The sequence below is a fragment of the Trematomus bernacchii genome, unplaced genomic scaffold (assembly GCF_902827165.1).
Source record: "Trematomus bernacchii unplaced genomic scaffold, fTreBer1.1, whole genome shotgun sequence".
NCBI lineage: Eukaryota > Metazoa > Chordata > Actinopteri > Perciformes > Nototheniidae > Trematomus > Trematomus bernacchii.
In genome coordinates this window covers 6,786,197-6,812,928 of record NW_022987641.1, presented here as the reverse complement: position 1 = coordinate 6,812,928, position 26,732 = coordinate 6,786,197, and the positions used below count along the sequence as shown (strand labels likewise).

Sequence of the window (26,732 nt, the reverse complement as noted above, 5' to 3'; positions counted from 1 at the left end):
AATATTGGCTTCCACATGAAGTCATTTTTTATTTTATTTTTATTACTTTACACGGACATTTAAATGCAAAACTGGCCTTTTAATCTGCAGGCCCTCATTTGAATCATCTAAATGCCAAATAGTCCAGAAGAGTCTGTAACTCTGCATTTCATCCGTGTTGCTGTAAACATCATTGCACACAGTGAGAGAGAAGCAAATAGGCATTCAGGGTACAGGATTATTTATTCCATAAAACAAATGAAATAAATCAAATGCATGGCTTTGACAATCCTAAAGTTGTGGTGAGGTCGACTCCTCAGTTTGTATAGCACTAAGATGTTTGTCATTGGAGAAACAAAGCTGGAAAACATTAGAAGTCTTGATACATTTCATGTTTCACTTTATAAAGTATTCAGAGGAACACTTAGTCTTATGGCATTTCTTGATGAAATCTTGCTTTAGGATCAACTTTTGACACTTGACATTTCCTGTGACCAAACATGACACCAGAATTAGTTTTTTGGCAGAAAGTGGGAATACGGCTGTTTAATTGTTCAAGCCATTTTCTTTAAAGCAATGACAACGGTTATCTGGCTTCCAGTTTTCAAATGTGAATTTTTGGTCTTGGACTTCAGGTAATAATTGAAAATCATCACATTGGGCTTTGGGAAAGTTTGAAAGTGTACTTGAAAAACGAATTTGTCCCAAAATCCACTCAACTTTAGTGCTGAGCTACATTTGGAGACAAAGTCTGGCTTTAGTTCAACTATTCTGTCTGCATGTTCAGGGTCACGTCTGTAAACCGTAGTGTTTACCTAACCTGCAAAAACATGAACAAACCTCTTTATAACACTGTGTTGGCTCTGAGCTAAAATACAGAATGTTTCAATGATTATAATTCTTATTTAAATGCAAAACAAGAGACAGCGAATCAAACAGTCAAAATGAAAGCTACTACTGGAAAAAACCCAGCTCAGATTTGTGAATGGCAGAATAATTAGTGCAAAAATATAAATGGCGGACACATCAATGTGATATAGTTACTAAATTTCTGGGGTAATTCAGTGTAAAGCAACAATTATTGTTCCCATTTGTGCTACAGCTGTGTGTGCATGGCTTAGACTAATGTGTGTACCAATACTTAGTGCAAGGATTGGCAGTGAGTCGGTGTAATTCAGCATTTCAATTCTAAAGAAATCCTCTTAGAAGTGGAAAATGAATTAAATCCACAGCGATAATCAGATAAGCAGTGACAGAGAAAGATAAAACATACAAAGTGTTGCATATATTTGTCACAGAAGCTGCTTGTGCTATTGCTTTGTTAGCTAGTTTGTTACTAGAGTCTACAGTACTGAATACTGCTGCGGAGTGTTTACATGCTCATCATTTACTTTCTGCGGAAAGGAAAAACCCACCCTGTTTAACATTTTTTAAAACAACAGTTGGCAAATGAGGCAAAAATGTATGTGGAAAAAAATCAATTTTGATAGCATAAATTCAAATATAGTAATTCACAGATTCAGAGATTCTATAATGGAGCATTCAGATGAAATTTGTCAATTCAAAAATGCAAGAATTGAAGTGGAAATTATAAACAATTTACTGATGTGTTGAGAAGCCGAAGCATAGTTAGTTGATTTATAAATAAAATCCATTACTTGGACCATTAATTAATTAATAAAGCAATTATCAAACAAACACTTTCTGTAAAATTATTCCCCCGATTCAGACGTTCAAAGATGACCCCTTTTCTCAGGTCATTTTTTATTATTTTCTGACATTTTATAGTCTTAATAATTATTGGAATGATCGAAATAACAACCCGCTTCTTTTGCTGGTTGCTACCCTAAACTTCGACATGATAATGTTTGCAGTACATACTCTATCGTTTTTGTATATACGACAGATTTGGGAGATATCACGTCTCAGCTTCCAGCATTTGCACCTCACACTGGCTTTTTCATTTGTCAAGTTCATATGAATTAATATTCTTTGACCCTGAATGCACCATTAAATCAAAAGATGGCATCTGATTGGAGTTTAGAGGAACATGATACATACATTCTGTAGGTGAAGACCATTGGGGCCCTTGACTCATTTAGAAATCCATCAATGACTGTATTCACAATTTCACTATTATACTCCAACGTTCTGAAGATATTCATTTAGTTAATGAGCAACTTAGATAAGATACCAAGTTCAAAATGACACAGAAGAGATATGACCTACAAAAACCAGATGAACGGGTAGATTTTTCCTTTAACTCTTGCATCATGATATCAAACACAATGTTTTCTTGCATGAATTTAAGAGTGTGTTATTATGAGAAAGAAATGACATCAATGAGCATGTAGACACACCTGTTTCACCCTCCAGCAGTGTGTCTCCAGGCAGAGTTTTGGCCTCTATAAGTACATGATTTCTACACTGTAACACAGTGTGTGTGTGGGTGTGTGTGTTCAGTGCTTTGTGTTTCAGCACCAACAAGTCTGACAAGTTTTCCTCCAGCTGGAACCATTAGAAGCTTCACTGGTTTTGGTCCAAGTATCTCCAGTTTGCTGCGGGTCAGCTGGGAAAAGTTAGATTGAGATGAGCCCTGCTGTCCATGTAGTCCTTCATGTGTCAAGGCCATGTCTTCCCTTCTTCCTCCTCCTCTTCCTCTTTACCTGACATCGTGGAAGTAGAGGTTGGCACATAGACACAGCAGCAGGATGGACGCCAGCATGTAGTAAATCAGATTCCTGAATTTAGGCTCCAGATCGCCCTGCCGGTACCAGTATATCTGACAGGGAGAAACATGAAAAGGTTGATTTATAATGGCAGTTTGGCTTGAGTAGAAATGTTATACATCACTAAGCCACAAAACATTATTTTTCACAGTTTTATTTTTTACATTTTTACAAGAAACTTTCAGTGGCAAGGCAGCTCATATTGACTATTTAAACATCATTTATTTTTCACCAAATTAGTTTTAAAATTATTATTTGATAATAAAGTCTAAACATTTCTGAAAACAGTGAAAAAGATATCTGAATTTTTAGCCAAAAATCACAAAATGTTCAATAAATAGAAACAATTACATAAAATAAATACATGCAGCAAAGTTCATAAATACATGCACCTGACATTCTGAGAATCGGTTAAGTTTTACTGGATAAAAAGGATTTTAATGATTTGTCAACTTTGATGAATTAATTGACAAATTGTTTCAGCCCTGATTGCAACGCCTCAAAGCAATTTAAAGAAAAAACCTATGAAATTACTGAAAGTTTTATCTGAAAAGTAAGTTTAAGATTCACTATTTAGTGTTTCCATTCCCATTAAACATCTAACAAAAATCTAAAGGGCAGTCATTTTACATTACCTATGTTTATGTACTTAAGTTATCATTTGTACAAGAACTAATGAGCCTTTCAAATAAAAAACAAAATAGTGTTTTTACCAGCATTATATTAGATCCACATGCTAACAGGATGCACACGGCAAAGAAGACATTAAGCGGTCGCGGAGGCAACGAGGGGAACACAAAAGAACTGATAACAGTCTCCTGCAAGACAAAAAGGACAAATGTTAACACAAAAAGAGTCTAAATAATCAAAAGCTTTTGAATAAAAAACAAGCTTTTCAGCTGTAACATCTTTGGCATTTACAGTTTCATCTATCTGTTATTACTGAAGGACTTTTGCACTTTAATTGCAGTATTTATTTATTAGACCTTCTATGTAAAGGTGATGTACATTAACCATGTAAAACCATAGTGTAAAACGTATTTTGTTTAACAGGATGCATGTTAGAACGCAGCTCGTTTTAAGAATAGCAGACAGGGCTGTGCTGGAGCTGTGTGTAAGTTGATTTTCTGCAGACAGACAGTGTGGAGAAACACTGTCTGTCTGCAGAAGGAGAAGTAAAAACACACGTCAGCATCCAAAAATAGATAACCACATTTCTTTCAGAGAGCAGGAAACACGAAACATTGCTCGTGTGGTTACATGTGTAGAACTCGTGGCACAGGTTACACTTTAATGCTGAAAGTAAAACTATAAATGGGTTCAATGAGGAAAATAGAAAATTAATTTTTAAAAAGATCAGAGAATGTATGCAAACCTTAACTTAAAAAAGATGCATAATATCAGCATGTAGGAATTTGAATTTGAAATAAGTACAGACGTCAGATCAGTTATAACCATTCAGACTTAAAAGCAACCCTACCCCCTACCAAATCTAAAGCTAAATAAAACGCTTTATGCATTCCAACGAGATGCACATACAGTAAATGCCCCTTTGCAACTGCAGTTCTAAAGTTATGGTAAAGAAATACTCTTGCACACTACTATCACCAACACATTCACTACAGTCATTAAGAACAGATACAAATAGAAAAAGCTGCTTGAACACACAGCTACATTCACATTTTTACAATAATTAAGTAAGCCGCTGCAAAAATATTTGGGTGATTTCTCAAGCTTTTACTTTGGAGCAACATCTACATATGCAAGTGGTAAAAGGACATTCAATAATGAGTACTTACTAAAACAACCAGAGACGTGAATCCCCCCACAGCCAGGTTGATGATTCGATCCTGAAAGGGAGAACGTTTATAAAAGATGATCAGATTTGCACTCTATAAGACATTTGCATCGTCTGTTTATTTAAAGCCTGATATATTGTATTCCTTAGAGTTCTACATTTGTTAAACAGACAGGGCAGGGAAGCCAGAAAGAAACATATGCTTGTGCGAAAAAGCACACGTCCCACCGTCCGGGACGTGTTATTTACAATGTCGGACAAGTAGATCTTTCAATTGACTTGTCCGGCGGACAAGTGACGTTTTTAGCCCTCATTTATTGACAAATTATTGATAAACTCACTTTACAAAAGGCAGAACTCATTCGCAAATGGTCCGTGTCCGCCATTGTTCGTTTAGAAATGTTAGTTTCGGTTCTGCTTGTCGATTCCTAAGGAAATGCATTTCGCCGCTTTCTGTACTGTTAGACGGGGGCGGGGCGGTGCGGGACGTGTAGCACAGTTGGGAAGCAAAACTCGGTGCCGAGTAGGAACAAATAACAATTCTTCTTCTTCTTCTTCTTTAGATTTTATTGGCGGTTGGCAAACCAACTTATAGGTGCATTACCACCACCAACTGGACTGGAGTGTGGACAAGAGACTATCCAGAAAACAATAAACAAAAGAAATAAAACACAACAAAACAAACAAAAACAAAACAAACAAACAAACAAAACAAAACAAAACAAAAAAGAACCAAAACTCTAGATTATTTTAAATTGATCAGTTTCTCTTAAAAACTTAATAATCTCACAATAAATATTGCCTGATGTTTTCCCCAACAGCCCCGACATCGACAAGTCACTGAATCCTGCCCTCTTCAGTGTCTGGAAAAACACACCTCTCTGAACACTATATTTCCCACAAATCAGTAAAACATGTTCCACAGTTTCTGGCTGGCTACAGTGTATACACTTTCCGGTTGGATGCTTTCCTATTCTACTCAATGTATGATTGAGACCTGTATGACCTATTCTCATCCGAGAAATGACATTTTCCTCCCTTCTTTTAAACCCCACCTTCCTTCCATCCCCCACATACCTTTGCATTTTATAAAGATGTCTTCCTGTATCACTAAGGTCCCAATGTTCTTGCCATGTTGTTTGTGCATATTTATGTATGAATGTTTTAACCTCCGCTTTGCTAAGTGGAACTTCTATGTCTATGTTCATAATTCTGAGTGTTTGTTTGGCCAGAATATCCACCTGTTCATTACCCTCCACACCAACATGAGCAGGAACCCAGATGAAACTAGTTGCTATGCCTTTGATTTGCATTTTATATACAATTAGAAATATTTCATTTATTATGTCCATTCTAAATGAAGATCTGCCTGATCGTATACTCGATAATGCTGAAAAACTGTCCGATGCAATTACACTATTATGTATTTCTTTCTCCTCTATCCATTTCAATGCCAATACCAATGCCCACAACTCTGTCGTGTATACTGACACATGGTCTGTTACCCTTTTCTTTATATGTGTATTACTCACTGGGATATAAACTGCTGCCCCTGCACGCCCTGTCTCTGGATCTTTGGAGCCATCTGTAAATATGATTGTTGAGTCTGAGTAATTACTTGCAAAATAATTCTGGACTATGCGCCATACTGGTAGTAGTTCTTTCTTTTCCTTCAACTCCCTTTGTATATTGAGGTCTACCCTTGGCAATGGGAATAACCAGGGTGGAATGGACGAGATTGGAACTGTGGGGCAATACTGTATTTTATTCAAACCTATACTTGCTGCTTTAACATCACCAATCCATCCAAAACTTGTTAAATGTGACTCATTGTGCTCCCAGCAGTCTTTCAAAATACTTTTCGCAGGATGACTATCACAATGCCCCTGAAGGTTTACCCAGTATGCCAACATTAACTTAACTCTTCTTATCCTTAAAGGCATTTCTCCCATTTCCACCTGTATTGCTGATACTGGAGATGTTTTTAAAGCTCCACTACATATTCTCAGGGCCTGAGCTTGTAGGACATCCAGTTTTTTAAGGTTTGATTCTGCTGCTGCCATGAACGCTATACACCCATAATCTACTACAGGTCTCATGAGTGCCCAATATATATTCAGAAGTGATGATCTACTCGCTCCCCACTCCTGTCCCGCCAAACACCGAAGTACATTGTTGACCTTTTTACATTTATTTTGAACTTTGCCTATATGATTGCTCCATGTTAGCTTTCCGTCAAACCAAACACCAAGAAATCTTATTGTATTAACCTGTTCAAGAGGTTGCTCATACAATTTTAACGATATAGGAGCAATTTTATGCCGTTTTGTAAAACAAATGACCTGCATTTTAGCTACTGACAGTTTGAATCCCCATTTATTTGTCCATTTCTCCACTTCAACTATTGCAGCTTGTATTTTCTTTCCAACATGTGCTACATTGCGACCTTTTGCCCACAAAGCCCCATCATCTGCATACAAAGATTTTCCCACACTTGGATGAACTTGATTAAAAATGTCATGTATCATTATATTGAACAGCAACGGACTACATACACTACCTTGCGGAGTACCATTCTCCACAGCATAAACACTTGAGTACTCTGCACCTACTCTTACTTGTATTTTCCTGTCCAGTAAAAAATTCATAACCCAATTATATGCTTTACCACCAATTCCCAATGATTTTAACTTGATTAGTAGTCCTTCCTTCCAGAGCATGTCATAAGCCTTTTCAATATCAAAGAAGACTGCAATCACTACTTCCTTGTTGGTCTGTGCTTTCCTGATGTCTGATTCTAAGCACAATATAGAATCCATTGTATTCCGACCCCTACGAAACCCACTTTGATATGGGGACAACAGAGCTTTACTTTCTAAGATATATGTTAACCTTTCTGTAACCATTCTTTCCATAATTTTGCATAAATGAGATGTCAGGGCAATAGGTCTGTAGCTAGATGGATCTGAAGGGTCTTTCCCTGGCTTTCGGATGGGCACTATTATCGCTTCTTTCCACACTGAAGGAAGTTGGTCAGAATCCCACACCCTATTAAACAACCTTAACACAATGACTAGAGTGTTATCTGTCATGTGTTCCAACATTTTGTAACAAACACCATCTTTCCAAGGAGTGGTTTGACGAGCACTAATAATTGCTCTTCTCAACTCAAACATACTAAAATGCAGGTCCAACTGATCCCCTAACACTTCTACTCTATCCAATATTCTCGGGTTTTCCATTAGTGTATTATTTCTGCACTGCCTGGCTTCCTCTGTAAGGTTATCCGAACTATGAACTTTCCTAAATGTTTGAGCTAGAAGTTCCGCCTTTCCTAAGTTTGTAACAGCCATTATGTCCCCTCTGCTCAAAACTGGCAACTCATAATTCCTTCGAATTCCCCCCATTCTCCTAATCATGCCCCAAACATCTGCAAGCTGTACTTCTCTTCCAATACTATTGCAATATTGCCTCCAAAAAGTGCGTTTTTGCGTTCTTATTGTTCTCCTTACTATAGCCCGGGCCCTTTTATACTGATTCAAAGCTTCCTGAGAATGGAGTTGTTTGAGTTGCCTGAATGCTTTATTTCTGTCTTTAATGGACTTGCTACATTCACCATTCCACCAGGGTACACTCTTGGTACGCCTAATGTAATGTATTATTATTCATAACATTAAAACACTAAAAATATTGTATCATACATATTTTTACATATGTATTGTTGTTATATAGTACAATGTGCAAATGTTTACTTCTTTACATTCAGGAAATCTTTTTATATTATTTTATAATATTCTAAAATGAAGCAACTGTTCCAAAATCCAAGTCCCCCCCCCCCCCGGGTTCAATAAAGTAAGGCTGTTGATTCTAATGTTTTCATCCCACTCCAGGCTCCTACCCGTGCTGAGGTCTCCCCGAACAGAGGCCTGTTGTCCTGGCCACTGGTGCCGTACGTCCTGGTGCTGAAGTCATCCATGGCTGGCTCTGCAGACACCAAACCCTCTGCAGCGCCCCCCCGCCTCTCTGCACCCTCCCTCCCTCTCAGCTGCGCCTCCTCTTGGAGACCCCGGGCCAGTGCTGCATGCTAGCTAGCTCACAAGCTAGCCTCCATCTGCATCCCGCTGCACGGCGTCAGCAGAGTGGGTTTGACATCAGGGAGAGACTCGGATCATCAGGTGGGTGGGATTCTTTATCTGTGGCACAAAATCACAACAGGAAATGTTTACAAAGGGTGCAGTGCACAATCAGACACTAAAAGCTCTCTTTCATCATCATCATCATGTCCTGCAACTTCCTCCCTTTCTTGTAAGCCATAAAGAAATACATGTTTTATTATTTCTGGCAAAGCAATAAAGAGTTCACAAAATCACTGTTGAAAGTACGGCTGCAGGGAAGTTAAGTTTATGAGTATCACATAGAATGTATACTCAACTTCCTTCATTAATCCACAAAACAATTGTTTTTGTTTTTATTCATTTCCATTTCTTATTATTTTTGTTTTTAGTGCAGGTTTTTATTGCTTACCTTTAGATAGTGTGATTTTAAAATGCTTATTTCATTTGAACTGAACCAAAATTCAATTAAACAATGATTTTATCAGCAGACATTTTTATAAACCACACTATTGCATATCATTCAGTTGATAAGGTCATTTAAAAGCAAAATGCTGTTTCCTGCTTCTTAAAATGCAAAGACGAAGAATATATTTCAAGTTTTGGATTACTATGGCAGCATTAAAACTCTCTAAGAGAAACGGTATATATATATATATATATATATATATATATATATATATATATATACATATACATACACACACCGTGGAAGTGGAAGTAATCCGCTGATGATTAAAACGCAAAAGAAAACAGACTCTTATTGAAGCTTATCATCTTCACTTCCTCTTTTTTCAGGTGCGATAACAACCACAAGTCAGTTCCATCTCACAGAAAAAGAACAGCAAGATGATGATAGTGGTTTAAAGGAGGAAGCTGAAATCAAAACAAAGTTTAACTTTATAATGATTCAGCTATAATGTAAACAAAATAATAGTGTTCTGTTTAACAGTCTAGTTAATCTAAAGTTTGAGCCTGCTTTAAACCCCAATAAAAACAGTGCTTTTATTCAGCAACTATTTTGTATTAATTAATCATAATATCAGTTTTTGAAATCTTATGTGAATCTCTGTCTTGGTGATGTCCTTAATCTTCTTAAAGCTTTCTCACCACAAGCTCCAGATCAGCTAAAAAATGGACATTGCGACATGACATCCAAGATTGAACTTTTACCCAATACAATAGAGACCTTAAAAGAGAACAGCCTGTACTACTTATCTTGGATCCATTACATTTTTTAAAGAGATTTTAAACCGAACAACATCCAGAGGATGTCAAAGTACTTTTACCACCCTGAGTTTCTTCTCACGCCCACAAAAACCACTACGCGTATAATAGTATTTGAAGAGTTTTTCCACCAAGTATTAAAGAGGCCCAGGGGGAAACCACCATGAGGCATTTTAAAGCAATACATTGTTGAAACAAGCTGTAAAAAAATCTATTTTATATTAAGATGTTTGATTTCCCAACTTCCTTGAAGTACAGTTACGTTTCTTTATCTGATTACAGAAACAGAGAAACATGATTACAGGAGATAGGGATTACAACACTTTTGGAAATGATAATACATTGTTTAGTTTCACACAACTTCTTTATGCAGGGAAAACACCCATTTTCTCAAAGATGGCAGCTGCGGTTGCTTTCTTTCTGGGTCAGAAGGCAGCAGGAAAGGAAATAAAACCCTTGCAGAGCTTTCTCAGCAGAAAAAGCCCACAGTGGAAAACAAGAGCTTCGTTATAACCAGGCATAAACCTGGCCTAAAGCTACATTCCTCCAGAGCCTTGTGATTCACTAGGCTTCTTAAACAGAAAACCCACGACTTAACTGAGCTAGGAAGACAAATATTTAGGCATGTGTGGGCTGATAGTACCTCCATAAAACCTTGAGACTTTATCAAAACAAATCAATAATTTAGCTCTTTTCAAACAGGTGTGCATCAGGTCAATACTAAAGACAAGTCAACTTGTCCACTACAAGACCACCAACATCTAACAAAATTAACTTATTCAGACTTTCATAATTTATTTATGTGGGGATTGTGTGTTTGATTAACTGATTAGTGATATAGTCTATGAAAGGAAAAATGCCATTTACAAGTTCAGAGAAATGCCTCAGAAACCGAAACTATATTACTCTCTGATAAATCAACTCATCTTAACAGCTGTACAACTAATTCCAACAAATAACTAAATAAAATCAGATGAAGGATCTGTGTTGAAAATAAGACGTGATTAATACAATTTAGAGATAAGATAATTGTATGACTTTACAGCTTGAGATTTGTATCGATTGTTAGATACCCTGCAGGCTCACTGGGTCAGGGTGTGTTTGGCATGTGATTCAAACTGTTTTGCAGTGTAAAATAATGATAATAAAATTGGTTAATTCCCATATTATCCACAAAACGAGGTGCAGTGACAGTCGGTACTAAGCACTTGAAAGACAAGGAATAGACGTGAGAAAATATAGATTAGTAAATTAACTTAAAGCTTTAGATATAGAGAAGACATTGTACTGCTCCAGTCATAACACTATTAGCATGTTGTTGGGATGTTCAGAGATTAAATCTGGAGCAAAACACTTGAATATCAACAACACACAACTGAACACAATGTCTGTGTCATCTACCAATTTATAGTAGCAATTGTCTTGATTAGTAAATGATGGCGTACCTTGCCAGCAATAGGTAAGAAAATACATTCAACTTTAACATACACAGCTTGTTAGCCTTGTAAGTCATAGCCAAATAGCAACCTAAGCATACGTTACCGTTAAGTGAATAGAATAAACCGAAACTACACACTATATCAGTTCATCCTACAAGTCAGGTATAAAATAACGAATATAAACGACACCATTAAGGCTACCTTCTGTAGTGTTAGCTAACTTGAGCTTTACCCGTTACGAGGCCAACTCTAAAGCAGGTAGCTAACGATGCTAAGCTAACCTGCCAGAACTACATTATAAATAAGACATTTAGAAGAAGCTGTAAGCTAATGTTTCTACTATTTTACTTTACTGGCTCGCTTACCTTACAGCTTCCGTGTTGACTCCACTGGAAACATAACTTCTGATAATAGTGTCGAGTATAAATTAAAGGGAATAAGCCAGGTAGCTTCAGTTCAAGCTGTTAAAGGCGAGTTTACTGTTGAGCCGACAGGGCTTGTATGGCAGGTTCACTGACGCAGCTCGCCAAACTTCATTCAGAAAGTAACCTATTTAAACTGCGGATGCTATAATTCTAAATTACACAAAAAAAGAACAGTTTTCCTGTAAAACTACATTGAATTTAACCCAAGAAAATAATAATATTATCAACAAGAAGAATTATAACATAGTTAAATAATAACCTTAAGAGCCAGATAGTTTGTTTACCTTATGCATACAATACTACAGAAAACATTAAATCTTCAAAATCATGAACGGAGTTTGGTGGGTGGATGTGTAACTCACCATTCATGGTGTTTAAGTCCACACAACAGTTTTTTAAGTATACAAAATAGACATACAGCTAACAGTTTAACTTTTCGAAGATCCAAAAAATGCCTTGATACATTTTAAAATATAAAATGATGATTACTACCTTATGATTGAGAATGATTATTGAAACATTGATGTAGTTTTATCATGTAATGTAAGTAATGTCATTTTGCATTTCTCACCTGCCTTGGTCTGCAGGGCTGTCTGTGCAGCAGGAGTCAGTCACTTCAAATGGTATAGGCCTACTTCTCTTTGCAACACCACGAGTAAACTATCGTTCTAATTAATAAAGCATACATTTCTCATTAACCAAGCAGCTAAGTAAAGCAATATGTCCTTGATGTGGGGAAGAAAAAAACAGATCTGAGAGCAGTGGGGGCTCTATGTGTAATCTCACCCCTCATGTTAGCATCACATGAGGAGAGTGTGACAGGCCGTGTTTAATCCCAGCAAAATAAAACATCACATTTTTAAACAGGTCATGAGTGGGCATAACATCTCTCCTCGTTAAACCCTGCAGCTTATTACAGTAAGAAAAACATGTTTGGTTACTGTAATGATGTAATTATAACTGAAGGCATTACATTGATCGCATTAAAAAAATCCTACACACAGTTTAACATGCCTTATTTGTTTTTAACTATTCAGAATCAACTGCAACTCCAGGATAACTTAATTCAAAAATCTCATGTTTGGGGAATAATAATTAAAAAGTATCCATAAACACAGAGTAAGCCCTCTTCTGTCTTCTTGTAAACTATTATCATATACTGAAAGTGAGTAGGCAGGGACTTTTAAGTGAACTATGGCGTTGGTCAAACCATGCATGCAGGAGGAAAATCATGTTCACATTGTGGAAAACAAAATGCACTGGTCCAAAAAATATAATCACCCACCAAGATGATCACAAAAAAAATCTTATCAGCTGTTTAAAAAATCCTTTATTTGAAAACAGAGGTCATCTTTTTCGGCAGGGGTGAATCTGAGATATAGTGTGTCAACAGGCTGTATTATTATATTGATGGAGGCCAGAACACCTTTTAATATGCATACACTTTGACTTTGTTGATGTCACGTTCCTCACATTCCCTTTTCCTGCTGTAGTAATAAAATGTGTTGTCTCGACGTTGGAGCTTCTTCACGAAGCCGGACTCTGGCCATTTATCAACCTGAGACAGAAAGAAAAAAAAGATCAACATCCTTTAAAATTGGTTATTTTACTGGAACTCCTGGTTCCTCTAATGTTTTGTTACATTAAAAAGGAAAGGACACAATGCTAACAAGTGTTTTGTTCACAATGAAAATAAATGAGTATGCTGTCAATTAGGGAGAACAGAAGCTTCATATAAACAAACAAAAATAGAGTTTGTGACACAAGTGATATGCCATTAAATGTACCAATGAACACAACAACAAACTAATAACAATAATATGTACCGAGAATGATATCTGTTTTAAGTTTACCAAATTCTAAATGGTTTAAAAATGGTCCTAGACAAAAATCAGGACCTTTTATATTGTCTATCTGTCTAATATGAGTTAATTTGTTTGCACAATATTCCTGACACAATGCACATTTGTTCCTGGGTTGCATTTACAAGAAACATTTTGTGTTTGATGTTTCGATAAAGAAAAAAATAGATGACAGTGATCCTATTTGTGAATCATTTCCACATTCTTATCATTATACTTACCAAGGACCCTTGTTTGACTTGTATGTACTCCAGTTCATCTCTGTAGCCGGCCTGCTGGAATCTGAAAAGGTTTTCTATTTCTGCGGTCCATCCTTTGGCTCGGCTCATGGACTTTGGTGTAGAGTTGTTATCAGTAGTAAAGGACATGGTGGTGATGCTGGAAATATTACAAAATGCACAAGTTATTACATTTCTGCTAAACAGAGTGACAAGTTATAACAAAAATGTGTTTAACCGGAAAGATGCACACCAACCTGTCTTTGCTCAATGGATCGAAAGACATATAGGCCAAATGTACTTTCTTAAATTAGAGAAATAAAATACCAATTGAGGGGCTCCAAATAGACCTAATAGATTATTGAATATGTAAATACACAATAGCTCAGCTTCCTTTGTTTTTATCCTTATTTATGTATTGTTTTTTTACATTATTATTGTATGTTACACTTTTTTTTATTATCACTCTGTTCCATCCTGTTTTTCTTGTCTTTTGTGTGTATGTCAGTCACTATATTATACAGCATTGTAAAATAACTTTAAAAATATACAATGTTTAAAAAAATGTGTCTACACTTTAAGAGGGAGCAGTAGAATATTACCATACCACCTTTTGATTTATATTCCTTTATCTCATGTCTGACTGGTTTTATTGGATTAACACAAAAACAAACATGTATTCTAGGGATTATGAAAATGTATATTCGGCTAATTTCTTGATTTTTTCTTTTAGAATCATCAAAACCACGTGTGGAATCAACAATGCACAAGAGTTTAAACATTTAGTTAAGATGAGGAGGCTAATTAGACATTAACATGATCCTACAGGCGACAGATGGCAGACGGAACTGACGCATTTTGTCAGTCAGACTGTGAGTGTTGAAGTGACATTTCAGTAAAAATAAGTGATGCTTTACAATGCGTGCCGAACTTAAGAATTGGCACTAAGCATTGTGACATATTAAAAAGAAAAGTAAATTGTGTTCCTGGATTTGTTTCTTTTAAATACAACATTCTTAAATAGAGTTTCGAGCATTAGCTGTCAACAAAGACTATATTATGACCTCTACTTTTTTATAACGTCCATTGAAAATATCTTACATTCTCATACAGTTCAATTTCCATACATTACTCTACAATTACTTGATATAAAATACTGATAACTGTTTACTTACATTTGTTTGGAAAACTAGTTTCTCTCGGACGTCAGTTAGCATGAGGTGATATTTATTAGCTTTTCTTTGGTTGCCTGGTTACCGTGAGGTTTCTTCTTCTGTGTTGGAGGACAACGGCCAAAAGCTTCCAGGAGATGGCGCCAAACGACAAGGCAATACGTTCAGCAGCAAAACAATACATAAAAGGACTACTCTGAGACCGTTTTGTTGGATCTGTTAATATGGTTTTCCCTAAAAGAGAAGCATGTGTCAAGAAAAGTGTGAAACTATATTAACAGCAGAGGCTCAATTCAAGAAGAACACCAATGAGTATAAACGGACACTAGATGGCGGTAATATTTATCAAATGCACTTGAATCGTCCTTAAATAAACGACGAAGAAGAGGAACTGAAATGAATGGGCGGGACAAACACTGGAGATGACAGCAAAATATGCTCTCTCCGCTGGACATAACATTACAATAATTTCACCAGATACCACTAAAACAGTTTGGCATAAACATGAGTTCATTTGCAGGTCGAATGAAGGAGTATCCCACCATGTCTTTGGATCGGTTCGACCGGGAGAACCTACATTCCCGGGCATATTTCCTCTCCCACTGCCACAAAGGTGAGCCTGGCAGCCAGCTAGCATCACAAACCATTAGTGTTTAATGGAAGTTTGGATACAAATTCATTATCCACAGAGACATATAACACCAATTTACAGGTTGTCGTTGTTGTTTATCTGTTTTATCTTATTGACAGATCATATGAAAGGACTAAAAGCACCGATACTCAGGAGAAAACTGCAGTTCAGGTGAAGTTTTTTGGCAAAGGCAACTTTATTTTTATAGTTATATATATATATACATATATATAGTTAGTTATATATATATAGTTCTATATACCTAACCCTAACTGTAGTTGAAGTACATTTTGAGGTATTTGTAATTTGCCTTAGTATTTAAATGTTCTGCTTCTAATCCACTAAAATGTAGTGGAAAATATTGTATTTTGTTACATTATGGATAATTTAAGTTATATGCCAGATGCAAAATTATATGATGAAGCTTTTTTGCTAAACTGAAAATAAATAAAGAATTCCACAAATAAATTACTTGGACACATACTGTAACTCATATAAACTAAATGGGGGAGATATCATTTATATTTTGCTATATTATTGTTTTCTCTCTTGGTTAATAGTCGTACAGTTAGACTTTACTGCTCCTTCGTGACCAAAGAACTTCTCCTGAACAATCCCAGGTACGCTTTCTGGGAGGAATACATTGTAAGTTACCTTTATTCCTCTCATTTTTCATTGTGTATGCATGTGATAATTAGAGCATTTATCCTGTGACAGACGTTTTTCAACCTTAAGTTGATTCTCTGTGTGTCAGAACATATTTTTTGCTTTTCATGTCATGTTCATCTCTGCTTTGCTTTCTAGTATTTTGGTAAAATTAGAGGTTTTTTCCCTTTTCCCAAAACATCATTTTTTTTTTTTTTTTTTTTTTTTATCCTGGTAAAATTACATGTTTTAGGTTGCATTAGAGCTGGAGAGTCCCACTCAGATTTCTCTGGTTGATGAGGCATCTGGAGAGGTAAAAACTGAGGATTGTTTTGTAGTCATTCAGACACACATGTAGATTTAGTTTCCTAATTTTAAGTGTTTCCCTATTTGATTTTCTGTAACTCTCTTTCTGGTGTTAATTTGACAGAAAGAAGAGATTCTGGTCACATTGCTCGCTGCAGGACACTGTCCCGGCTCTGTTATGTAAGTTGAACCTTAACTGTCTTAGACTTTAAGAAAGTTGTCTGATTTGATTAATACAAATTCATATTTTGAAATGTAACATATGTATAGGCTATTTTAAAAATACAGGTCTGTCAGGGCAAAAACATATTCAAACAATGTTAAACGTTTTATTTTTGTTTAAGTCAGAAATTGTGTGTGTGTTTGCAGGTTCCTGTTTGAGGGTTCTCAGGGGAACGTGTTGTATACAGGAGACTTCAGGTTTGCATCTGGAGATGTGTCAAGAATCGAACATCTGCACTCTGGCAGCAGGTCGGTCGTGATGAACATCTTCACAGTTTTCTGCCTCTTCAAGTTTCTTAAAAGTAACAAGGAAAACAAGACAGTAAAAGTTTAGGAATTGGATAATGTAAAAATGTCACCTAAACCCCGTCTTCAGACACTCTCTCCCTCTTCTTTGTCACCTTTGCCTTATCACAGTTTATGTGTGACACTGTTCTTTCATGTTTCAGAGTGAAGGATATTCAGAGCATTTATCTGGACTCAACGTTCTATGACCCACGATTTTTCCAGATTCCCACTCGGGTACGTTTCTGGGATGGTCTCTGGCTATGAAGTACAAAGAGGAATTGTTGATAAAACTCATACTAACAATGGTTCATTTGTTTTTGATTTAAAATGTATTTGAACCATAGATGCAATGATTGTAATGTAATTTATAATTTCTCTGTGTGCAGGAGGTGTGTCTGGACGGTATCTCAGAGCTTGTTAGAAACTGGATCAGTCAGAGTGCTTATCATGTTGTGTGGCTCAACTGTAAAGCTGCATATGGATATGAATACCTGTTCACCAACCTGGGAGAGGAGTTCAACACACAGGTAGCGCAAACATGGTTCTGTTTTCCATAATATCCTTTCATGCACAAATCCAAACATGCAGGTGTGGCCATCTCCTCCTAAAGCAGTGGACAATTATATGTTTGCATTTATATTTATTTTACTCTCAGATCCATGTCAACAGTCTAGAGATGTTCAAGAAGATGCCGGAGCTCCTGAGCTACGTGACCACTGACCGCAGGACGCAGATCCATGCCTGTCGACACCCTAAGGTCCCACTTAATGTCTCTCATAAACACACACACACACACACACACACACACACACACACACACACACACACACACACACACACACACACACACACACACACACACACACACACACACACACACACACACACACACACAGAGAGAGAAAGAAGGGCGGTGCATTTGTGCTAATAAAAAAACAAGCAACAGATAAGGGTATTTATTACAGTGCATGTAGTTTCAATAAAACCCATAAGATAACCTCTCCCATTGCATGCCATTCATTTTAGAATGTATTTTTGAATGTTTTGTCATTGACACTTATTCAAAACAAATTATAATCCTGAGTCAGTGTCGTTTCAACTGCTCCATGTGTGTGTGTGTGTGTGTGTGTAGGCTGAGGAGTTTTTCCACGGCAGCCGGCTGCCGTGTGGCTGCACAGCGTCTGACGGGACCCCTCTTCAAATCATCAGCATCAAACCATCCACCATGTGGTTCGGAGAGAGGACGAGGAAAACAAACGTTGTCATAAAGTAAGAGCAACTTCAGATGTATCCAGAATATTTGTTCAATTACAAACGCTTGTCATGATACATTAACATTTTAGCAGTCAATTAAAGTGCTTGGTGAAAAAAGACACTGAAAGAAGAATTCAACATAAATCTATGGATGCTAAACTTGCCTTTTTTATGTTTTTTATTCCAGAACAGGAGCAAGTTCCTTCAGAGCGTGCTTCAGTTTCCATTCCTCCTACTTAGAGGTACTACAGATGCTTACAATGCTTATATCTCTTAATTTTCTTCTTGAAATAATGTGCTTTAAAATGTATGTGCCTCTCTGATTTCAGCTGAAAGACTTCCTCTCCTACCTCCAGCCCGTCAACATCTACCCCAGTGTCATCCCTCTTGGTCGCACACTCACTGAAGTCACACAGATGTGAGTGAAGATTTGATATAACACGTTAACCTCCAAAACTATTTTAAGATGTGTTGTAAGAGTCTGAGTTGTTATTGCATTTGCCAGACACTTGTTGACACTTTGTATTTTAACAGGCTGATGCTGATGTGCAGGAACCAGTCGGATCAAGCAGCGACAGTATACAAACCTCTGGGAGCCCTCAAACGCTGCATGGTGAAGCGACCTACATATGGTGAGAGACACACACTCACACACTTTCATATACATTATATAACCACAACAGGTGCAAAATGTGACATCTGTAACAGTTTCCTTAGCCTCAATGCTGGTTTACAGTATGTGGAAATTGATATATGAAATGTTGTTTCATGGAAGCTAGCTGAACGTTTGGGAGGACTTTTCATCTGAAAATATAAAATAATAAATTCTGTTATCAAAGCTTCATTTTGTGCTTCTCTTTCAAAAACAAACCACAAAGAGAAGTAGGAGCATTCTTACAGCTGGATATGTTAGAGATACCAGGTTACATTGATGAAGATGTTTCCCTCAACAAAGCACCGACCCCGGCCCTTTTTCCTTTTTGACGCCCCTGAAGCCCAATAACTTCTCCTTGGTAAACACGCCGGCCCAATGAATGCATGTCTGGGTCCTGTGTGTGCATGTGTGTGTGTTTCGGGCCTGTGTGTGTGTGTGAGAAAAATAACAATAGAGTTAAAAGTGAATGTGCATCTAATGAAGTTCTTTATTTTGGTACAGCAAATTATATTCCGAAGATATAATAAGTGGAGATGTCCCGATCCGATCACGTGATCGGGGATCGGAGCCGATCACGTGATTTTCAAAAGATCGGAATCGGGAGAAAAAAATCGGGGATCGGGAATTATTATTTATTTATTTTTATTTTTTTATATAAAATATTTTTATTTTATTTAATGTTACAAAACAAAAATGACCATGTTCACGTCTTAAAGTCATCCTGAGGCCTTAGTTTTGGTTTAAAATGATACAACATCATGTATGTGTTGCTTCTTTTGGGCTTGTTTTCATAGACCTGGTTGCTTATTTCTCTCAAATCTGGCAACAGAGTGGGCGCAGTGTCTAATAGTAGCAGTAAGCTAACAAGAGGCTACGTTCAGCTGGTGACTCGGGAGTCGGGACAGAGAAAATGTCAGGAGTTTGGAAGTATTATAAAATTGAAAGCGAAGGCAGTGTAACAGCCAGATGCAATGTTTGCAAGGCGGAGGTTCCGCATGGTGGAAAGAACAGAGCTACGTTCAACACGACCAATCTAATACAAACACCAACAACAACATGACGAGTACACAGCGGCCACTCAGGTAACGGCACTGAAACAACCGACACTTTCAGAGACTTTTAAAAGGAAAGAGAAACTGCCCCAGAACAGTGAAAAGGCCAAAAGAATAACAGCCAAGATAGCTGAATTCATCGCGTTGGATGACCAGCCGTTATCTGTTACCTTTTTTTTCTCTTAATGCATTGCATAAAGATCGGATCGGGAAAAATCGGTATCGGCAGATTGTCAAAATCAAATGATCGGAATCGGATCGGGAGCAAAAAAAGGTGATCGGGACATCCCTAATAATAAGGAGAACGGATGACTTGCCAGCAGATAATGGGCAAAACAAATAGGTGGAGGCTATACAAAGTTTTGTCATTCAACAAACTTAAAGGCCCCATGTCATGCTTTTCCGGTTATTACCCGTCCCCTTGTGTGTTATGTAGCTTTCTATGCATGTAAACGGTCTGCAGAGTCACAAACCCTCAAAGTACACCCTGTAGCGAGTAAAACTCTAACACAGAAAAGACCTGTCTATGCTGCCCCAGAACGCCTCGTTGGGGATTTCTCTTTTTCCATTGTTTACTTCTTGGGTATAGTGACGTATTTCGGGTATAGTGACGTAACGTAACGGCTCCGCAGATTGGTCTGCGGAGCCGTTACGTTTACGTTACGTTTGGACCAATCCGCGGACTTCCTCACACACACACACACTCGGCGGGACACTGCGAGGCTCGCTGCTGCGAGGAGCGGGACACTGTGAGCTGGCTCACTGGTGTGGGGTCGGCGAGACACCGTGGAACTCAGCCTGGGCACACACACAAACTCCCAGCCAGGCTGCGGGTGTGTGTGTGTTTCGGGCTGGGTTTCGCTGTGTCTCGCTGTCTCGCAGACGGCCACTGGGCTCACAGGGAGGGGGGGGGGGGGCAGGAGCTCCAACAAGCCGTTTAGGACAGAGAGTGAATACACATACTATACAGAGATGCTGTATGAGAAACCAATGTGAGTTTGGAAAATTGCACAATATAAATGTATTCTAAAATCTAACCTCAACAATGGAATTATGATCAGTAGAAATGGCCATGACATGGGACCTTTAAAGTATTGAGTGTCTGTTCTCTTCTGTTTAGATTCAGACAGCGATGAGAAGCTGTTTGACGGGCTGGATCTGGCACCAGTGAGGAAGAAGATGGCGCTGAACCAAGAAATAAAAAATGGTGCGTAGTTATTTTAACCCCTTAATGTTTGGGGGGGATTATATTTGGTGCATGTATAAATGTGGTGTATGATGGTGTCTTCATTTCATTGAAGCCTAACAATGGCTCTAATACTTTATTAAATGATTTATTATGAACAAATGTTTATTGTTTATCTGTAATCCTTAGTGAAAGCTCTTCAGGAAGCGGCGCCCCCTGTGTCTGCAGAGGAGTCTTTTCCTCTGACAGTCACAGACACGCAGTCTGTTTCACGCAATTACGCAGACTGCACTGAGTCCAATGGTGAAGAGGAGGATGAGGAAGAGGAAGAGGAGGATAACAAAGAAAAGGAGGACAACAATCTATGTCAGGATGAGGTGGAAAAGACGATAGAGGAAGCTGAGAAAATTGAGGTTGCAGGCTCCTCACATCCTCCGAAATGGGAGGACTTCTTCACCACGGAGACGCTTCCTGACAGCCAGAACAGCCTCAGCAGCCAATTACAATCCTGCTGCTCTGTCCCCAGCCCCTCCCCTTCCAAAATGACGGGCTCACAGACCCCAGAACTGTTCAGTGAGGAGGAGGAAACCCCAGATAACGATGGAAACTTCAGTCTGACACTCTCCGCCTCGCTGTCGAACCACTCCTCCCAGAACCAGGACTCGTATTTCCCCGACACGCTGATCCTCCGCCCTGAGCAACATGAAGACTGCAGGATAAATACTCAGGAGAAGGAGAGCAAGGAAGAGCTCTCAGAGTCTCAGGCGTCGTCAGACTTCGATATTCCCTGCACGCCTGAGTCCAAAACGCCTCATCCTGATGAACTGTCGCAGCTGTACAGGAAGCTGGCGTCAGGAGAGGAAGTGGTCATCAGAAAGGGTAGTCAGGGCTCCATGTGAAGGTTTTGGTGAGCCACATTCCCTCTACTCGTCCACCTACATGCTGCAGGATTACTGTTTTATAAACACTTAATGCCTTTCTATACTATAATACCACACATGCCTTACATTCCTCTGCAGCTTGAGTGGAACCTCTAAACCTCACACACCTCAGTTTGCAAAGCAATGCACGAACCATTTATTCACCAAGGCACTTTAAGTTCACTTCCGCCCTACATTCATTATTGCACCTGTGACTTGTTCCTTTTTGTTGACAGATTGTGGTTCATTATTTAAAACATTCCTTCTTTATTGTGAAGTAGATAACCTTAGCAGAACCTTTTTAGTTTCTTAAACCAAATAAAGTTTTACATTTCAACAGAAAAGCTTTCTTTCAACCATAACATTTATACTACTAATAACATTTGAATATTCAACCTCGAGAGAGATAACACATATTTTGGGATGTATTCTGGGAAATTCTACTTATATTTAAAAACTAAACCTGTAAGTATTAGCTGTTGAACCAGCTGTGCAGTAGTGACACCGTTTTTATCTTTTTCAGAATTTCTGTACTGCAATTTCTCATTACTTATTGGAAAACATTACAATGTATCTCAAATATTAATTCTTCAAATACAACCTTAGTCACTGTTGTTTTTGTTCATGTATTTCTCTTTGGGCTGGTTCAAATAATTGCTCAATAAACCATTGTTCCTCACTTTATCCTGCCGTTTATATGTTCTATTTGTCTTTTACATTTCATGGTTAAACAAAAGTCAGCAAAAGTATCACTTGATTGAAAACAAAAAGAGAAGCAGCTTTCAGGGGAAATAATTTACTTTCTTACACATTTTCGCATCTCAAAAGGAAAACATTTTGAAGACAGTAAAAAACAAAACCTCTACAAAAACATAGACATTTTTGTGCAGAAATGCCACAACAGCATCACAGAGCAAGACTAATATTAAGATAGATTGTTTTACATTAACTCAAATACAGTGAATGTGTACTATACAGTAGCGGGTTGAGTATTGATGTGGTGAGAAGGAAGGATAACAAGTCATTTTAATAAGCTCTATTCTCTGAATGTGTTCCTAATTAAAATTGTCTGAAACATGTGTTGAAATACAACCTCAAGACATTTGCAGGTTGTGGTTTATTTGGGTGGATTTGAACAGACTTGAACAAATTGCTGCAATATACAATACATTTCAATTATCTTTTCTGTTAAATAATCAAATTGAGAAACATCAGAGCCATGCTGTGTGTGACATAATGTGCTTTCTTTTAGCCACTTCCTAAGAAACCAACAGGTATTTTCCTTGGGAGAGAACAGGTGGGTTCACGTTGAGCACAAATGGTAGACTCAAAAACATTCATACAGCTTTCATTTTGTGTAAATGCCCAAAGGAGAGATGATTGTCTGACGTCCTCTCACAGCAGGAGCCACTTACTGCTGTCTGTGTCCTTGAGACGCCAAGAGTCTGCACGTTATCATTTCAAACAAAACAAGCTACACGTGAGTACTAAACGTTAATCCAGCCTTCATCACTATGGTATTATACTGTGGAAACCTTACAGAAACATGCTCCCTAAATAAAATGTTTTATTGAACATCGACATCGTACAATTAATATATGAAAACAGCTCATTGATCTATATTTGTATATTCCTAAAAGGCTAAAGTCATTTTGTAAAATATTGGTCATTAGTGCTTTTGTTAGGGACTATTTTCAGCAGCAAATGATTCCACATTGGATTGAAGCAGGCCGTCAAAATACAAATACAGTGTGTGTTCATGATGATGAAGGTAAATGCCAACCAGTGCAACCGTGTGGCTCATCGGTGTGGTTTTCATAGTTTTCTGACAACAATAGAGCTGTGAAGCACATAAGAAGAGGATTGGGATACACTGACACTTGATTTTTGTTGACTGAATATCACCACACTTATCCCTATTTATATTTAACATTTAGTCCTACTACATATTTGGATGAACTCAGTATTACTCCCTCAACAAGGAGAGTTACCACAGCTTCTGCCTCTTGTAACAGCTGCTGCTGGTGTTTCCTTAAGCAGATACACAACAAGCCAATAAGGTCAAATGAAGTGGAACCAACTATCTAAGCACCTTCATATGTTTAAACTGCAAACTGTCACTGTCTGATGAGTCCATCTGCTTCCAAAAGTCTTTAACCAGTTTGTTTTACAGCAGGCTCCACAGCAAGCAAAACCAGGAGGAGCTGATCCCAGTACAGTCCTCACGGAGGACGAAGCAGCGAGAGAAGATGAGAGCGGCTCCTCATCACTCGGTGAGTCTCTGATGGCAAACTGAAGGACGCCTGCAGGGTTTCCTCTTCTTAATTCTTCTCCGTCTTTCAGTTCACTAAGAGGCATAAAGAAGAGCAGCAGGATTGACTTCAAGGGATTTATTTAACTGGTCGGAAATGGAACAAAAGCACATTACAGTGCGTGATAGTTAATTAGTTCATATAACATTGAGCTTTATCCTGAAGGATTTAAAGAGAGCAAATAGAAACACAAATATATACTATAAAGATTATTAATAATGTGCAAAAAAAGTTATGGCTTCAGAGCCATAGATGTAAACAGTTAGTGGTAAATGGAATCTGCTTAAAATACAATCAAAATACCAAATAAGTTCAAATGTACTTATTCAAATGTTTAATTAATTCTGGAGCCTGCAAGCAACAACACTGGCACGGCCCTTTAACCGCTGATGTGGCATTATAGCTCTCACTAACGAGAAAACAGCAAAGAGAAACTGGAGGTCGACACACACACACACACACACACACACACACACACACACACACACACACACACACACACACACACACACACACACACACACACACACACACTGAAGCAAAGCGCACACACCTGCTCTTCATTAAAATCAGGATCCGTCCCTCCACAGCGGCCTCCCGAGGGACGACAAGTCGTGCTCTGTGGACGACAGTTTCATTAATTAACACACACATCAAACATTCAATTAAATGCACGTGAAGCACTAATAAAATGAAAGATTTTAATAAATCCTTTGACAGCTTTACGGCATTATTGGAAAATAAATTGTCGTTCATAACAATTCAATGCATGTGTAGCATTAACAAAATATAAATGCTATACACAGTTTGTGTGAATATATGTATATGTTATGTATACTGTATGTACATACATGTATATAAAAGGAAAACAAACACGTGCCGACTGTGAAGTGGTCGTCAGTGTTTTCTGTCTCCCATGCTCTCATGACCCTGGAGACTCAACAGGAAATTGTGTGTGTGTGTGTGTGTGTGTGTGTGTGTGTGTGTGTGTGTGTGTGTGTGTGTGTGTGTGTGTGTGTGTGTGTGTGTGTGTGTGTGTGTGTGTGTGTGTGTGTGTGTGTGTGTGTGTGTGTGTGTGTGTGTGTGTGTGTGTGTGTGTGTGTGTGTGTGTGTGTGTGTGTGTGTGTGTGTGTGTGTGTGTGTGTGTGTGTGTGTGTTTTATTTGGATTTAGATATGTATTAAACTGGCACGTAAGCATGTTGCCTTCAACACATTTAAAAAATCAGACCCAACCACTTTTTTTAAACCCATCATATTTAAACATTAGAGGCAATACTTTTTAAAGTAAAATGTTCCCCTGTGATAAGTGGCTGACTATAAACTTGAAAAATGTTGTGAAAGCTCACATTTGGTCAAATCATTTCAATGCGCCACATACGAAGGAATCATTTTGGGTTCTTGCATGGGGCCCAATGCCATTTAAAATCTCTAATGGATTTTGTGTGTGTGTGTGTGTGTGTGTGTGTGTGTGTGTGTGTGTGTGTGTGTGTGTGTGTGTGTGTGTGTGTGTGTGTGTGTGTGTGTGTGTGTGTGTGTGTGTGTGTGTGTGTGTGTGTGTGTGTGTGTGTGTGTGTGTGTGTGTGTGTGTGTGTGTGTGTGTGTGTGTGTGTGTGTGTGTGTGTTACCTCTGAGTGATCCGATGTGTATTGCAGGAATGTCACTCAGGTTTGTAGGAAAACCTACATACACACCTCCGTAGTTCCTATATGCACAAACACACACACACAAACTCACTGTCCTTAATGTTAATGCAAAATATACTTTATATAATCCATTCATGTATAAACGTACAGAATATGTGACTATGCACTAAAAACATCTATTCAATGACTCACTTCCATTTTTCATCTTCTGGCACAGACTCTTCTAATCTGTCAACACACACACACACAAACACACACACACACAAATTGAATATGTTAATGGAAAACTTCAGAGAAAGGTCAAACAACACAGACACGTTTTAAAATCCAAATGTGTTCTTAAAAGTGTGTGTGTGTGTGTGTGTGTGCGTGTGTGTGCATGTGTCTGAGTAAAATGAACTTACACCTTTGTTGAAGACTCGGCTTGCCCTGAAGTTTCAAACAGACAGATGTATAAAATGAATAAGTGTGTAAATGACTTTACTATTTAATATTTCTTTTCACATTATTTTAAAAAGTACATTTACACCTGTTACTGTGCTACCATCCTCCACTGACTGTTATTGTTAGTCATTGAATATCATATAAATAAAAAAAGCCCACTTACTCAGTGTACTCAATGATAGAATATGGTGTCTTTAGAAACAATGTTAGAC

General features: G+C 37.9%; 3 protein-coding genes and 1 long non-coding RNA gene across 7 annotated transcripts; 1 reads left to right on the top strand and 3 right to left on the bottom strand.

Moving 5' to 3' along the window:
* Window positions 1–203: 203 nt before the first annotated feature.
* tmem243b (transmembrane protein 243, mitochondrial b) lies at window positions 204–11,770 on the bottom strand. The gene is made up of 5 exons (XM_034133333.1): window positions 11,650–11,770; window positions 8,405–8,699; window positions 4,508–4,558; window positions 3,422–3,526; window positions 204–2,761 (listed from the first exon to the last, which is right to left on the bottom strand). The coding sequence occupies exons 2-5, from the start codon at window positions 8,480–8,482 to the stop codon at window positions 2,642–2,644; spliced, it is 354 nt and encodes a 117-aa protein (XP_033989224.1). The 5' UTR covers window positions 8,483–8,699; window positions 11,650–11,770; the 3' UTR covers window positions 204–2,641.
* Window positions 11,771–13,021: 1,251 nt separating this feature from the next.
* Window positions 13,022–15,037, bottom strand: meig1 (meiosis/spermiogenesis associated 1). Its single transcript, XM_034133330.1, has 3 exons — window positions 14,965–15,037; window positions 13,793–13,949; window positions 13,022–13,267 (listed from the first exon to the last, which is right to left on the bottom strand). The coding sequence occupies exons 2-3, from the start codon at window positions 13,937–13,939 to the stop codon at window positions 13,139–13,141; spliced, it is 276 nt and encodes a 91-aa protein (XP_033989221.1). The 5' UTR covers window positions 13,940–13,949; window positions 14,965–15,037; the 3' UTR covers window positions 13,022–13,138.
* A 328-nt stretch (window positions 15,038–15,365) lies between these two features.
* On the top strand, window positions 15,366–22,804 carry dclre1c (DNA cross-link repair 1C, PSO2 homolog (S. cerevisiae)). Of its 4 annotated transcripts, none has more exons than XM_034133716.1 (15): window positions 15,366–15,574; window positions 15,712–15,763; window positions 16,153–16,237; window positions 16,491–16,550; window positions 16,668–16,723; window positions 16,913–17,014; window positions 17,215–17,287; window positions 17,440–17,580; window positions 17,709–17,810; window positions 18,186–18,322; window positions 18,495–18,549; window positions 18,637–18,725; window positions 18,842–18,939; window positions 21,135–21,221; window positions 21,396–22,804. In XM_034133716.1, exons 1-15 carry the CDS (start codon window positions 15,466–15,468, stop codon window positions 22,097–22,099), a joined length of 1,950 nt encoding a protein of 649 aa, XP_033989607.1. In that variant the 5' UTR covers window positions 15,366–15,465; the 3' UTR covers window positions 22,100–22,804. The 4 variants fall into 4 exon arrangements, with proteins under 4 accessions (XP_033989607.1, XP_033989606.1, XP_033989608.1 ...); XM_034133715.1 differs by having other exon boundaries at window positions 21,390–22,804; XM_034133717.1 differs by lacking the exon at window positions 16,491–16,550 and having other exon boundaries at window positions 21,390–22,804.
* On the bottom strand, window positions 22,799–26,382 carry LOC117485099. Its single transcript, XR_004556198.1, has 4 exons — window positions 26,269–26,382; window positions 26,059–26,135; window positions 24,986–25,051; window positions 22,799–24,467 (listed from the first exon to the last, which is right to left on the bottom strand). It is a non-coding gene; the product is annotated as an uncharacterized LOC117485099 (long non-coding RNA).
* Window positions 26,383–26,732: the final 350 nt, after the last annotated feature.

Excerpts from the sequence above, each read along its gene's own strand:
- meig1 (XM_034133330.1), bottom strand. The coding sequence starts at position 13,939 with ATGTCCTTTACTACTGATAACAACTCTACACCAAAGTCCATGAGCCGA. Across the intron at positions 13,268-13,792 it reads AAGTCAAACAAGGGTCCTTG|GTTGATAAATGGCCAGAGTC; the intron begins GTAAGTATAATG and ends TTTCTGTCTCAG.
- tmem243b (XM_034133333.1), bottom strand. The coding sequence starts at position 8,482 with ATGGATGACTTCAGCACCAGGACGTACGGCACCAGTGGCCAGGACAAC. Across the intron at positions 4,559-8,404 it reads TCGGGGAGACCTCAGCACGG|GATCGAATCATCAACCTGGC; the intron begins GTAGGAGCCTGG and ends TCTCCCTTTCAG. Across the intron at positions 3,527-4,507 it reads TCACGTCTCTGGTTGTTTTA|GAGACTGTTATCAGTTCTTT; the intron begins GTAAGTACTCAT and ends TTTGTCTTGCAG.
- dclre1c (XM_034133715.1), top strand. The coding sequence starts at position 15,466 with ATGAGTTCATTTGCAGGTCGAATGAAGGAGTATCCCACCATGTCTTTG. Across the intron at positions 15,575-15,711 it reads CCTCTCCCACTGCCACAAAG|ATCATATGAAAGGACTAAAA; the intron begins GTGAGCCTGGCA and ends TCTTATTGACAG. Across the intron at positions 18,726-18,841 it reads CTCACTGAAGTCACACAGAT|GCTGATGCTGATGTGCAGGA; the intron begins GTGAGTGAAGAT and ends GTATTTTAACAG.